Below are 13,661 nucleotides of genomic sequence, written 5' to 3' on the forward strand. Positions count from 1 at the left end.
GACCTTAGTCCAGGGCTAAGACGGGGCCTGAAGTAGGACCTTAGTCCAGGGCTAAGACGGGGCCTGAAGTAGGACCTTAGTCCAGGGCTAAGACGGGGCCTGAAGTAGGACCTTAGTCCAGGACTAAGACGAGGCCTGAAGTAGGACCTTAGTCCAGGGCTAAGACGGGGCCTGAAGTAGGACCTTAGTCCAGGGCTAAGACGAGGCCTGAAGTAGGACCTTAGTCCAGTACTAAGACGGGGCCTGAAGTAGGACCTTAGTCCAGGACTAAGACGAGGCCTGAAGTAGGACCTTAGTCCAGTACTAAGACGGGGCCTGAAGTAGGCTACAAGGAGTGGAACGTTAGCTAAACAGACTGGTACGCAGACTAGGTCAGGGCTGCTGGTCCGCCACTGCTGGAAGTGGAGCGATAAGACTTGTTTTTTATTGAAATTGTGTTCTATTATAGTTTGTTAATAAAGCTTTATGGTGTTTCTGGTAGCTGCGCGGTTCGCTGCAGGAGACGGTCCAGTCATTCAGAGTGACCAATGAGGAGCTGAGAGACACGGCTAACTCTACTGACCTACAGGACTGTAACAAGCTCTGTCACGTGAGATACAACACTTCATTTACAAACATAAATCACAAAGCAGAAACCTTCAAAATGCCTTTAAAAAGGGCTAAAAGCTTTTAGGAAACATTTAAATAAGACTAGCACTCCCCTTCTAGTTCTACTGCCCCTGCTCGCTTCCCCTCTACCTCCTCTACCTCTCCTCTCTCCTCTTCTTCTCCACCACCTGTCCTCTCTCCTACCTGTCCACCTCCTCTCTCCACCACCTCTCCTCTCTCTTCTGTCCGTAGTGTCTCCAGTTGAAGATGTTAGGACGAGGGTTCCCCTGGTCCAGACTCTTCATGGCTTTACTGGTGTTTGCTGCCGGGTTCATTACACACGACATCCGATCACGTGGCTCCTTCACAGGTACACACACACACACACACACACACACACACACACACACACACACACACACACACACACACACACACACTCACATGTACCAACACACACACACACACACACACACACACACACACTCACATGTACCAACACACACACACACACACACACACACTCACATGTACCAACACACACACACACACACACACTCACATGTACCAACACACACACACACACACAGTTCCTATGCAACTGTAAACCAATCTGACTGTGTGTGTGTAGACTCCACCACAGCAAGCTATCTCCACAGTTCAGGGGTGATGGGCGTGTCTCAACAGGCCTGGAGCAAAGTCACTCTCTACTCACAACAGGGCTTCAGGTAACCTTTAACCCCTGACTAACCCAGAGCTGGGAAATCATGTTTGCTCATCAGCATATCTCTGAGGACGGGCCGCATTTAGAAATGACTTCAAAATGTATTTGTCGGTCAGTTATTTAAAAAATATACGTCCATTATCATTTGTGTTCTTTCAGGTTTTAGACATTCTGTGTGGAGACTGAAGTCATTTTTGTATCCAAAATAACAATGACCTTGGAATAATTTTGTCCCGTGTGTGTAGCTGGCTGGACACCAACACTCCCTACTACTACTCAGAGTGTGTTCGTGTGTTGAGTCCGGTACTGGAGCAGAACTGGGAGAGAACTAAAGATGCTGCCATCTACATCTCACAACTCACAACACAACTCATTGACTGGATCTATCACAACACACCCCTACTAGTACAATGGGTAAGACACGTTGTTGTATTGTTTGTGGTGGTGAATGTGTTGATACCGTTTGGTGGTGATACCGTTTGTGGTAAATGTTAAAGGGATACTTCAGGATTTTGGCGATGAAGCTCTCCATATATTTCCCCAGTCTGATTTCATGGAGACCAATTTGAATGTCTCAGCATCCAGTATGAAGGACATTGGAGGTAGTTTTGCGAGGTAATGTTAACTAGTGTTAGCCAAATGACTGGAAGTCTACCAGAACATTCCATACACTTCCAGTCATTGCACTGACCTGTTCAACTCTGACCCCTACTGGTGGCAATTTCTAAACTACACAGAATATTGTGTACTATTCTCACATGACACAGAATATTGTATACTACCCTCACATGACACAGAATATTGTATACTACCCTCACATGACACAGAATATTGTATACTATTCTCACATGACACAGAATATTGTATACTACCCTCACATGACACAGAATATTGTATACTATTCTCACATGACACAGAATATTGTATACTACCCTCACATGACACAGAATATTGTATACTATTCTCACATGACACAGAATATTGTGTACTACCCTCACATGACACAGAATATTGTATACTATTCTCACATGACACAGAATATTGTATACTACCCTCACATGACACAGAATATTGTATACTATTCTCACATGACACAGAATATTGTATACTACCCTCACATGACACAGAATATTGTATACTACCCTCACATGACACAGAATATTGTATACTATTCTCACATGACACAGAATATTGTATACTACCCTCACATGACACAGAATATTGTGTACTACCCTCACATGACACAGAATATTGTATACTATTCTCACATGACACAGAATATTGTATACTACCCTCACATGACACAGAATATTGTGTACTACCCTCACATGACACAGAATATTGTATACTATTCTCACATGACACAGAATATTGTATACTACCCTCACATGACACAGAATATTGTATACTACCCTCACATGACACAGAATATTGTATACTATTCTCACATGACACAGAATATTGTATACTACCCTCACATGACACAGAATATTGTATACTACCCTCACATGACACAGAATATTGTGTACTACCCTCACATGACACAGAATATTGTATACTACCCTCACATGACACAGAATATTGTGTACTACCCTCACATGACACAGAATATTGTATACTACCCTCACATGACACAGAATATTGTGTACTACCCTCACATGACACAGAATATTGTATACTACCCTCACATGACACAGAATATTGTATACTATTCTCACATGACACAGAATATTGTATACTACCCTCACATGACACAGAATATTGTATACTACCCTCACATGACACAGAATATTGTATACTATTCTCACATGACACAGAATATTGTGTACTACCCTCACATGACACAGAATATTGTATACTATTCTCACATGACACAGAATATTGTATACTATTCTCACATGACACAGAATATTGTGTACTACCCTCACATGACACAGAATATTGTATACTACCCTCACATGACACAGAATATTGTATACTACCCTCACATGACACAGAATATTGTATACTATTCTCACATGACACAGAATATTGTATATTTGTATACTAAGTACATTTCTGTTTAAAAACGAAGTCCTACCAACACATGCTGTGGGATTCTGAAACAATGTGACTAATACTGTTCCAAAAGTATTATTATTTTTAATTAAATTAAATAATCTCTGGGGACCTAGATAACAATGGTATGAAGGAGGACATCTGACTCTGGGGACCTAGATAACAATGGTATGAAGGAGGACATCTGACTGGGGACCTAGATTACAATGGTATGAAGGACATCTGACTGGTTTTAAACAAGGTCCATACATGTGCAGCCTGGGGCTGTATGGAGATGGGGGGGGGGGGGGTGGAATGGGGCTGTATGGTGATGGGGTGGGTGGAATGGGGCTGTATGGAGATATGGGGGGGGGGGGGGAATGGGGCTGTATGGTGATGGGGTGGGTGGAATGGGGCTGTATGGTGATGGGGGGGGGGGGGTGGAATGGGGCTGTGTGGTGATGGGGGGGGTGGAATGGGGCTGTATGGTGATGGGGGGGGTGGAATGGGGCTGTATGGAGATGGGGCTGTATGGAGATGGGGGGGTGGAATGGGGCTGTATGGTGATGGGGGGGGGGGTGGAATGGGGCTGTATGGTGATGGGGGGGTGGAATGGGGCTGTATGGAGATGGGGGGGTGGAATGGGGCTGTATGGAGATGGGGGGGTGGAATGGGGCTGTATGGAGATGGGGGGGTAGAATGGGGCTGTATGGAGATGGGGGGGTGAGAATGGGGCTGTATGGAGATGGGGGGGTGGAATGGGGCTGTATGGAGATGGGGGGGTAGAATGGGGCTGTATGGAGATGGGGGGGTGGAATGGAGATGGGGGGGTGGAATGGGGCTGTATGGTGATGGGGTGGGTGGAATGGGGCTGTATGGTGATGGGGTGGGTGGAATGGGGCTGTGTGGTGATGGGGGGGGGGTGGAATGGGGCTGTGTGGTGATGGGGGGGTGGAATGGGGCTGTATGGTGATGGGGGGGGTGGAATGGGGCTGTATGGAGATGGGGGGGGGGGTGGAATGGGGCTGTATGGGGAGATGGGGGGGTAGAATGGGGCTGTATGGAGATGGGGGGGTAGAATGGGGCTGTATGGAGATGGGGGGGGTGGAATGGAGATTTGGGGGGTGGAATGGGGCTGTATGGAGATGGGGGGGTGGAATGGGGATGTATGGAGATGGGAGGGTGGAATGGGGCTGTATGGAGATGGGAGGGTGGAATGGGGCTGTATGGAGATGGGGAGGGGGTGGAATGGGGCTGTATGGAGATGGGGGGGTGGAATGGGGCCGTATGGAGATGGGGGGGTAGAATGGGGCTGTATGGAGATGGGGGGGTGGAATGGGGCTGTATGGAGATGGGGGGGGGTAGAATGGGGCTGTATGGAGATGGGGGGGTGGAATGGAGATTTGGGGGGTGGAATGGGGCTGTATGGAGATGGGGGGGTGGAATGGAGATGGGGGGGTGGAATGGGGCTGTATGGAGATGGGAGGGTGGAATGGGGCTGTATGGAGATGGGAGGGTGGAATGGGGCTGTATGGAGATGGGGGGGGGGGTGGAATGGGGCTGTATGGAGATGGGGGGGTGGAATGGGGCTGTATGGAGATGGGGGGGTGGAATGGGGCTGTATGGAGATTTGGGGGGTGGAATGGGGCTGTATGGAGATGGGGGGGTGGAATGGGGCTGTATGGAGATGGGGGGGCTGTATGGAGATGGGGGGTGGAATGTTTAATTGTGTTGTCTGTTCTCCAGCTGAGTTCCAGCACTCCGGACAGTGTGTTCCTGCTGATTGACTACCTGAAGCAGCTGTTACTGTTCCTCCATACCAACTACCTGCTGCCAGCTCTCACACACACCTCCCATCTAATAGTACAGGCCTGGACGGCACTGCACGACTCCTGCAGGTAGGTACCCCTCCCATATAACAGTACAGGATCTATACCCGGTCTGATCTGAGTGAGGGAAGCAGCAGAAAAGTAATTAAGCTACTTAATTAACCGGAGCTGATAAAGCGCGAGAGGAGGGAGAGGGGTGGCGCTCTAGAAGGCAGGGGAGGGGCTGTACTGACCCGGTGAGGAGGGAGAGGGGTGGCGCTCTAGAAGGCAGGGGAGGGGCCGTACTGGCACGGTGAGGGAGACACGAGAGACAGCAACCAACCAAGTTGTCTCGCGCTGTAGTAGACGAATAGGTTACTTATCATCAAATATGATTACGTAGTACCCGTGTTGAATGCATTACCCTGGGAGAAACTAGTTCAGCTAACGTTAGATAGCTAGGCTAATTGAGGCTGCATGTGCTTTCTCATCCTACAGTGAAAACCTCTTGAAGCTATGGGGCAGAATTTTTATATGTAAACGGACTATTTCTCAGGCTCAGATATTAGAATATGCATATAATTGACCGATTAGGATAGAAAACACTCTAAAGGTTTCTAAAACTGTCAAAATATTGTCTGTGAGTATAACAGAATTGATTTTCCAGGCGATAACCTGAAGAACTCCAATCCGGAAGTGCTTTTTAAAATTTGTATCCTTGTTCCATTGCTTGCCCCTCCATTTAAAGGCGTATCAACCAGATTCCTTTTCCAATGGCTTCCTCAGGCTGTGACCAGGCTTTAGACATAGTTTCAGGCTTTTATTTTGAAAAATGAGCGAGATTTATCAAAACGCGTCAGTGGATGACCAGGTGTCCTTTGATTGGTTCCTGCGCAGGAGAGATTTGGCTCGACATTTTCTATCTCTGTAGTATTGAACAGTTTACCGTCCGGTTGAAATATGATCGATTATGTATGTTAAAAACAACCTGAGGATTGATTATAAAAAAACCTTTGACATGTTTCTACGAACATTACGGATACTTTTGGGAATTTTCGTCTGCCCTTCGGTACCAGAACGAGCTTGTGGTTTTCTGAACATAACGCGCAAACCAAATGGGGGTTTTTAGTTATAAAACTAATCTTTATCGAACAAAAATAAAATGTATTGTGTAACTGGGAGTCTCGTGAGTACAAACATCCGAAGATTATCAAAGGTAAGCGATTTAATTTTATTGCTTTTCTGACTTTCGTGACCAAGCTAATTTAAGGCTAGCTTTTCTAGCAGTGATTGATACACTCACAAACGCTTGGATTGCTTTCACTGTAAAGCATATTTTCTAAATCTGACACGATAGGTGGATTAACAACAAGCTAAGCTGTGTTTTGGTATATTTCACTTGTGATTCCATGATAATAAATATTTTTAGTATTATTTTTGAGTTTGGCGCGCTGCCAATTCAGCGGTTGTTTATGAAAATGATCCCGTAAAAGGGATCCGTGCAGCAAGAAGTTAACAATTCCAACAACATCAAGTAGCAGGCGACCTGTTGGCTCTTGGTCGTTGTGGCCTCTCCTTCTCCTCCTCCTCCTCCTCCTTCTTCTCCTCCTTCTCCTTTAACTTTTCATTCCATCTTCTCCTTTTCATTCCATCTTCCATTGATCAGATATCTCCTAACTTTTGTCACACATGGAGCGAGGCTTTATGACTGTAGCCTGGTGCCACTTGACTTCTGACTGGCCAACAACAAGATACACGCTCCGCTCTGGTGAAAAGCAAGAGCAGCAGCATAAATACAAATCTCTCCCTCTCTGTCTACTGCAGCAGTCGTGTTCGGATCTGTACAGGCCCTTCCAGACAAGTCAGTTCAAATTACACATACCCAAGACCCGTGAAAATCATATCAGATCCAACCCAGAACATTATTTAGAATTCTGGATCCGGACCCCCTGGGTCACCGGGTCTCGGGTACAGGTGGATCTGGACCCCCTGGGTCACCGGGTCTCGGGTACAGGTGGATCTGGACCCCCTCAGGTCACCGGGTACAGGTGGATCCGGACCCCCTCGGGTCACCGGGTCTCGGGTACAGGTGGATCTGGTCACCGGGTCTCGGGTACAGGTGGATCCATGAAGACCTTTTAATATCAATACATTTGTATAAATTACCAAAGTTAAAAGAGATTGCCATATCGCTTCTGTTAATGATCCAGTAAATGTGTTTAATAGTGGTGTGATTGTTCCTGGGTATCTCTCTGTGGTACCAGAACACAGTAAATGTGTTAAATAGTGGTGTGATTGTTCCTGGGTATCTCTCTGTGGTACCAGAACACAGTAAATGTGGTGTGATTGTTCCTGGGTATCTCTCTGTGGTACCAGAACACAGTAAATGTGGTGTGATTGTTCCTGGGTATCTCTCTGTGGTACCAGAACACAGTAAATGTGTTAAATAGTGGTGTGATTGTTCCTGGGTATCTCTCTGTGGTACCAGAACACAGTAAATGTGGTGTGATTGTTCCTGGGTATCTCTCTGTGGTACCAGAACACAGTAAATGTGGTGTGATTGTTCCTGGGTATCTCTCTGTGGTACCAGAACACAGTAAATGTGGTGTGATTGTTCCTGGGTATCTCTCTGTGGTACCAGAACACAGTAAATGTGGTGTGATTGTTCCTGGGTATCTCTCTGTGGTACCAGAACACAGTAAATGTGGTGTGATTGTTCCTGGGTATTTGTGTATTAATTCTGTATTTTTCCGTCTGTGTGTTCCAGTGGGGAGGTGTCTGTATCATGTCTCCAGACCTTCGCCCTTTCTCTGACCAACTCTACCTGGCTCCTGCTACAAGACACCACCAACGCCATCAAGACCTGGATACAAGACCGGCTCCAGACCTGATACGCACACACACACACACACACACACACACACGCACATATACTGATACACACACACACACACACACACACACACATATACTGATACACACACACATATACTGATACACACACACATACTTTATGCACATACACGCTTTAAACACACAGTCTGAGACTCTTTGCTTGCATTGCTTTGGCCTCCTCCCTCCTCCCTTAGCCATCTCTCTCTGACTCTCTCATGGGCTTTATTGGCATGGGAAATGTGTTTACATTACCAAGTGAAATAACCAACAGTCTCTCACTAGCTAGGTGAAATAACCAACAGTCTGTCGCTAGCGAGGTGAAATAACCAACAGTCTGTCGCTAGCGAGGTGAAATAACCAACAGTCTGTCGCTAGCGAGGTGAAATAACCAACAGTCTGTCGCTAGCGAGGTGAAATAACCAACAGTCTGTCGCTAGCGAGGTGAAATAACCAACAGTCTGTCACTAGCGAGGTGAAATAACCAACAGTCTGTCACTAGCGAGGTGAAATAACCAACAGTCTGTCACTAGCGAGGTGAAATAACCAACAGTCTGTCGCTAGCGAGGTGAAATAACCAACAGTCTGTCGCTAGCGAGGTGAAATAACCAACAGTCTGTCGCTAGCGAGGTGAAATAACCAACAGTCTGTCGCTAGCGAGGTGAAATAACCAACAGTCTCTCACTAGCTAGGTGAAATAACCAACAGTCTCTCACTAGCTAGGTGAAATAACCAACAGTCTGTCGCTAGCTAGGTGAAATAACCAACAGTCTGTCGCTAGCGAGGTGAAATAACCAACAGTCTCTCACTAGCTAGGTGAAATAACCAACAGTCTGTCGCTAGCTAGGTGAAATAACCAACAGTCTGTCGCTAGCTAGGTGAAATAACCAACAGTCTCTCGCTAGCTAGGTGAAATAACCAACAGTCTCTCGCTAGCTAGGTGAAATAACCAACAGTCTCTCACTAGCTAGGTGAAATAACCAACAGTCTGTCGCTAGCTAGGTGAAATAACCAACAGTCTGTCACTAGCTAGGTGAAATAACCAACAGTCTGTCGCTAGCGAGGTGAAATAACCAACAGTCTGTCGCTAGCGAGGTGAAATATCCAACAGTCTGTCGCTAGCGAGGTGAAATAACCAACACTCTCACTAGCTAGGTGAAATAACCAACAGTCTGTCACTAGCTAGGTGAAATAACCAACAGTCTGTCACTAGCTAGGTGAAATAACCAACAGTCTCTCACTAGCTAGGTGAAATAACCAACAGTCTCTCACTAGCTAGGTGAAATAACCAACAGTCTCTCACTAGCTAGGTGAAATAACCAACAGTCTGTCACTAGCTAGGTGAAATAACCAACAGTCTGTCGCTAGCTAGGTGAAATAACCAACAGTCTGTCGCTAGCTAGGTGAAATAACCAACAGGATGCTGGTCGGCTAGTCTACATGAGTGACATTATTATGGACCAGAGCGAGTGCTGGTCGGCTAGTCTACATGAGTGACATTATTATGGACCAGACAGGATGCTCGGTCGGCTAGTCTACATGAGTGACATTATTATGGACCAGACAGGATGCTCGGTCGGCTAGTCTACATGAGTGACATTATTATGGACCAGAGAGGATGCCGGTCAGGCTAGTCTACATGAGTGACATTATTATGGACCAGACAGGATGCCGGTCGGCTAGTCTAGGTGAGGACATAACCATGGATCAGAGGATGCCGGTCGGCTAGTCTACATGGTGACATTATTATGGACCAGACAGAGTTCTGGTCGGCTAGTCTACATGGTGACATTATTATGGACCAGACAGAGTTCTGGTCGGCTAGTCTACGTGGAATGACCAACATTATGTGATAACACAGAGTCTCTGGCATGCGCTAGTCTACATGGCCGACATTGTCATGGACAAGACAGAGTGCTGGTAGGCTAGTCTACATGGGGACATTATTATGGATTAGAGAGGATGCCGGTAGGCTAGTCTACATGAGGACATTATTATGGATCAGAGAGGATGCCGGTAGGCTAGTCTACATGGGGACATGATTATGGATCAGAGAGGATGCTGGTAGGCTAGTCTACATGAGGACATGATTATGGATCAGAGAGGATGCCGGTAGGCTAGTCTACATGGGGACATTATTATGGATAAGACAGAGTTCTGGTAGGCTAGTCTACATGGGGACATTATTATGGATAAGACAGAGTTCTGGTAGGCTAGTCTACATGAGGACATTATTATGGATCAGAGAGGATGCCGGTAGGCTAGTCTACATGGGGACATTATTATGGATCAGAGAGATGCCGGTAGGCTACATGAGGACATTATTATGGATCAGAGGATGCCGGTAGGCTAGTCTACATGAGGACATTATTATGGATCAGAGAGGATGCCGGTAGGCTAGTCTACATGGGGACATGATTATGGATCAGAGAGGATGCTGGTAGGCTAGTCTACATGGGGACATGATTATGGATCAGAGAGGATGCTGGTAGGCTAGTCTACATGGGGACATGATTATGGATCAGAGAGGATGCTGGTAGGCTAGTCTACATGGGGACATGATTATGGATCAGAGAGGATGCTGGTAGGCTAGTCTACATGAGGATATTATTATGGATCAGAGAGGATGCTGGTAGGCTAGTCTACATGAGGATATTATTATGGATCAGAGAGGATGCTGGTAGGCTAGTCTACATGAGGATATTATTATGGATCTGAGAGGATGCTGGTAGGCTAGTCTACATGAGGACATTATTATGGATCAGAGGATGCTGGTAGGCTAGTCTACATGAGGATATTATTATGGATCTGAGAGATATTTGACAAACGTCAGTGAAGCATCGATCATCATGTCATCAGGATAAGACCCTGGATATTTATTGGAAAGCAGCATCAAGCTCATCACCGTGCTCTTTCACCCCCCTGTGAAGTTCATCACTTATTTCATGTGTAGCCTAATAAACTGCATGGTTTCCTGAGTCGTAGTGGGAGGACCACACAACATGTCACGCAACTCCAACTTTACTTATGATGGTTATTATATCAGTATTTGCATAGTAAGTCATTTCCACCGCCTTGTCTTGCATAATACATCTTACAGACACAAACAGATCTATCTCTCTTTCTCTCAGCAGTGTCTCAGATCCTCTGTCTGTTCCTCTCCCTCCTCTATCTCCACCTCCTCTCCCTCCTCCCACTCTCTCTCTCTCTGGGATCCCCTCCCACTCTCTCTCCCCCTCCTCTCTCTGGGATCCCATCCCTCTCTTTTCTATAAAGACTGATTTATAAACGTGTTGTTTATTAGAGGGAGGGTTATAAGCGCTGTATTCAGGGTCATAAACTGGTTATTCATGATTATAAATATAGGAGCTTTGTTAAGGGGGAGGGGGCGTCTTGCTCCTGAAATCAAACCCTCTCTCCTCGTCTCCTCCTGTCTCTCCGTTCTCCTCGTCTCTCTCTCTCCTCGTCTCCTCCTGTCTCTCCGTTCTCCTCGTCTCTCTCTCTCCTCGTCTCCTCCTGTCTCTCCGTTCTCCTCGTCTCTCTCTCTCCTCGTCTCCTCCTGTCTCTCCGTTCTCCTCGTCTCTCTCTCTCCTCGTCTCCTCCTGTCTCTCCGTTCTCCTCGTCTCTCTCTCTCCTCGTCTCCTCCTGTCTCTCCGTTCTCCTCGTCTCTCTCTCTCCTCGTCTCCTCCTGTCTCTCCGTTCTCCTCGTCTCTCTCCTGTCTCTCCGTTCTCCTCGTCTCTCTCTCTCCTGTCTCTCCGTTCTCCTCGTCTCTCTCTCCTGTCTCTCCGTTCTCCTCGTCTCTCTCTCCTGTCTCTCCGTTCTCCTCGTCTCTCTCCTGTCTCTCCGTTCTCCTCGTCTCTCTCCTGTCTCTCCGTTCTCCTCGTCTCTCTCTCTCCTGTCTCTCTCCTGTCTCTCCGTTCTCCTCGTCTCTCTCTCTCCTGTCTCTCTCCTGTCTCTCCGTTCTCCTCGTCTCTCCTGTCTCTCTCCTGTCTCTCCGTTCTCCTCGTCTCTCTCTCTCCTGTCTCTCTCCTGTCTCCGTTCTCCTCTCTCTCTCTCTCTCTCCTCGTCTCCTCCTGTCTCTCCGTTCTCCTCGTCTCCTCGTCTCTCCTGTCTCCTCCCCTGACAGTGCTAACCCACTGAGCTAATAAACACTGAGACTGGACTACTGCTCCTTCGCTCTGTTTACTTGAAGGCTGATGTTCTGTGTGTGCGTTGGGGTGATGATTGACCTCCGTCCTAGTCCCCCCCTCCCCTTTCTCCCTGTTACGACTGATTTATGTCAGGGTTTTTGTTGTTAATTTGTTACTTTATACATATGTAAATGATTTCTAATAAAGACTCCAGCCCCATTCTGTGTCAGTGTGTGAGAGATAAAGAACGATAGTGTATAATTATCCTTGTGAAAGTGCTCATATAAGATGAGGACAATTTGTAGTGGTCTTTGTTTCGACATGCTTGGTTATGATTGGATGGCTACCCAGACTCATTGCTCCAGCCAAACTCTACGCAATGCCCACAGACGTTCGTTTATTCTCTGCAATGAGTCTGGGGTTTCGTTCAGTTCTCTTGAACGTTGGGTACTTTGCAGAACGGCTTGAAATGACACATTAACCACAAAACGTTCTTGAACAGACTGAGGTACGTTTGGTGGGTGTAGTATTTGTATTTATTATGGATCCCCATTAGTTCCTGCCAAGGCAGCAGCTACTCTTCCTGGGGTTTATTATGGATCCCCATTTAGTTCCTGCCAAGGCAGCAGCTACTCTTCCTGGGGTTTATTATGGATCCCCATTAGTTCCTGCCAAGGCAGCAGCTACTCTTCCTGGGGTCAAGCAACATTAAGGCAGATATACAATAAAAATTACTTGACATTACATTAAATAACACTTTCCCCAGGCCACTACTCCACTATCACATATTTACAATACAACGTCCATGTGTACATGTGTGTAGAGTGCTTGTCTTATCATGTGTGTTTGACTCTTCACAGTCCCCGCTGTTCCATTTCATCTGTTTTATAAATCTGATTCTACTGTTTTCATCAGTTACCTGATGTGGAATAGAGTTCCATGTAGCCATGGCTCTATGTAGTACAGTGCACCTCCCATAGTCTGTTCTGGACTTGGGGACTGTGAAGAGACCTCTGGTGTCATGTCTTGTGGGGTATACATGGGTGTCTGAGCTGTGGGCCAGTAGTTTAAACAGACAGCTCAGTGCTTTCAACATGTCAATACCTCTCACAAATAACAAGTAGTGATGAAGTCAATCTCTCCTCCACTTTGAGCCAGGAGAGATTGACATATTGTTAGCTCTCTCTGTACATCCAAGGGTAGGGTTGCCAACTTTCTCACTACCAAATAAGGGCCAGAAGGTGGTGCCAGTGCACGGTGCCACGGTGTGGTGGGTACGGTGTGGTGGTATGGGAATGAATATACAGTGTATATTCTTATTCAATTGGAAAGGAAAAACATTTGTATATTCCATTTAGTCTAGCTTTACTAAAACGGTATCATTATGTAAACTTGTGTGAATAAACCTCAAAATAAATGATAAAAGAAATCACAATTTGAGCCTTTACAGCAATAAAACAACAAAACATTTAAAATGGAAA

General features: G+C 46.3%; 1 protein-coding gene and 1 long non-coding RNA gene across 10 annotated transcripts in view; both read left to right on the plus strand.

Moving 5' to 3' along the window:
- tmem214 (transmembrane protein 214) overlaps nt 1-9,462 on the plus strand; it is a 72,280-nt gene extending 62,818 nt beyond the window's left edge. The window contains exons 12-18 of one of the 9 annotated variants that reach the window (XR_011676351.1): nt 482-589; nt 841-958; nt 1,220-1,316; nt 1,558-1,726; nt 5,096-5,247; nt 7,925-8,865; nt 8,928-9,462. Coding sequence is in view for 1 of the 9 variants with exons in the window: in XM_071412370.1 (XP_071268471.1) it covers nt 482-589; nt 841-958; nt 1,220-1,316; nt 1,558-1,726; nt 5,096-5,247; nt 7,925-8,048 (768 nt within the window). In the remaining 8 variants the exon portion in view is untranslated. Of the gene's footprint in view, nt 1-481; nt 590-840; nt 959-1,219; nt 1,317-1,557; nt 1,727-5,095; nt 5,248-7,924 lie in introns of all 9 variants that reach the window. The other 8 variants (XR_011676350.1, XR_011676352.1, XR_011676353.1 and 5 more) reach the window with 8 other exon arrangements.
- An 891-nt stretch (nt 9,463-10,353) lies between these two features.
- On the plus strand, nt 10,354-12,399 carry LOC139582410 (uncharacterized). The gene is made up of 2 exons (XR_011676358.1): nt 10,354-10,733; nt 10,828-12,399. It is a non-coding gene; the product is annotated as an uncharacterized lncRNA (long non-coding RNA).
- Nucleotides 12,400-13,661: the final 1,262 nt, after the last annotated feature.

This window comes from Salvelinus alpinus, chromosome 8 (assembly GCF_045679555.1).
Source record: "Salvelinus alpinus chromosome 8, SLU_Salpinus.1, whole genome shotgun sequence".
Classification (NCBI taxonomy): Eukaryota; Metazoa; Chordata; class Actinopteri; order Salmoniformes; family Salmonidae; genus Salvelinus; species Salvelinus alpinus.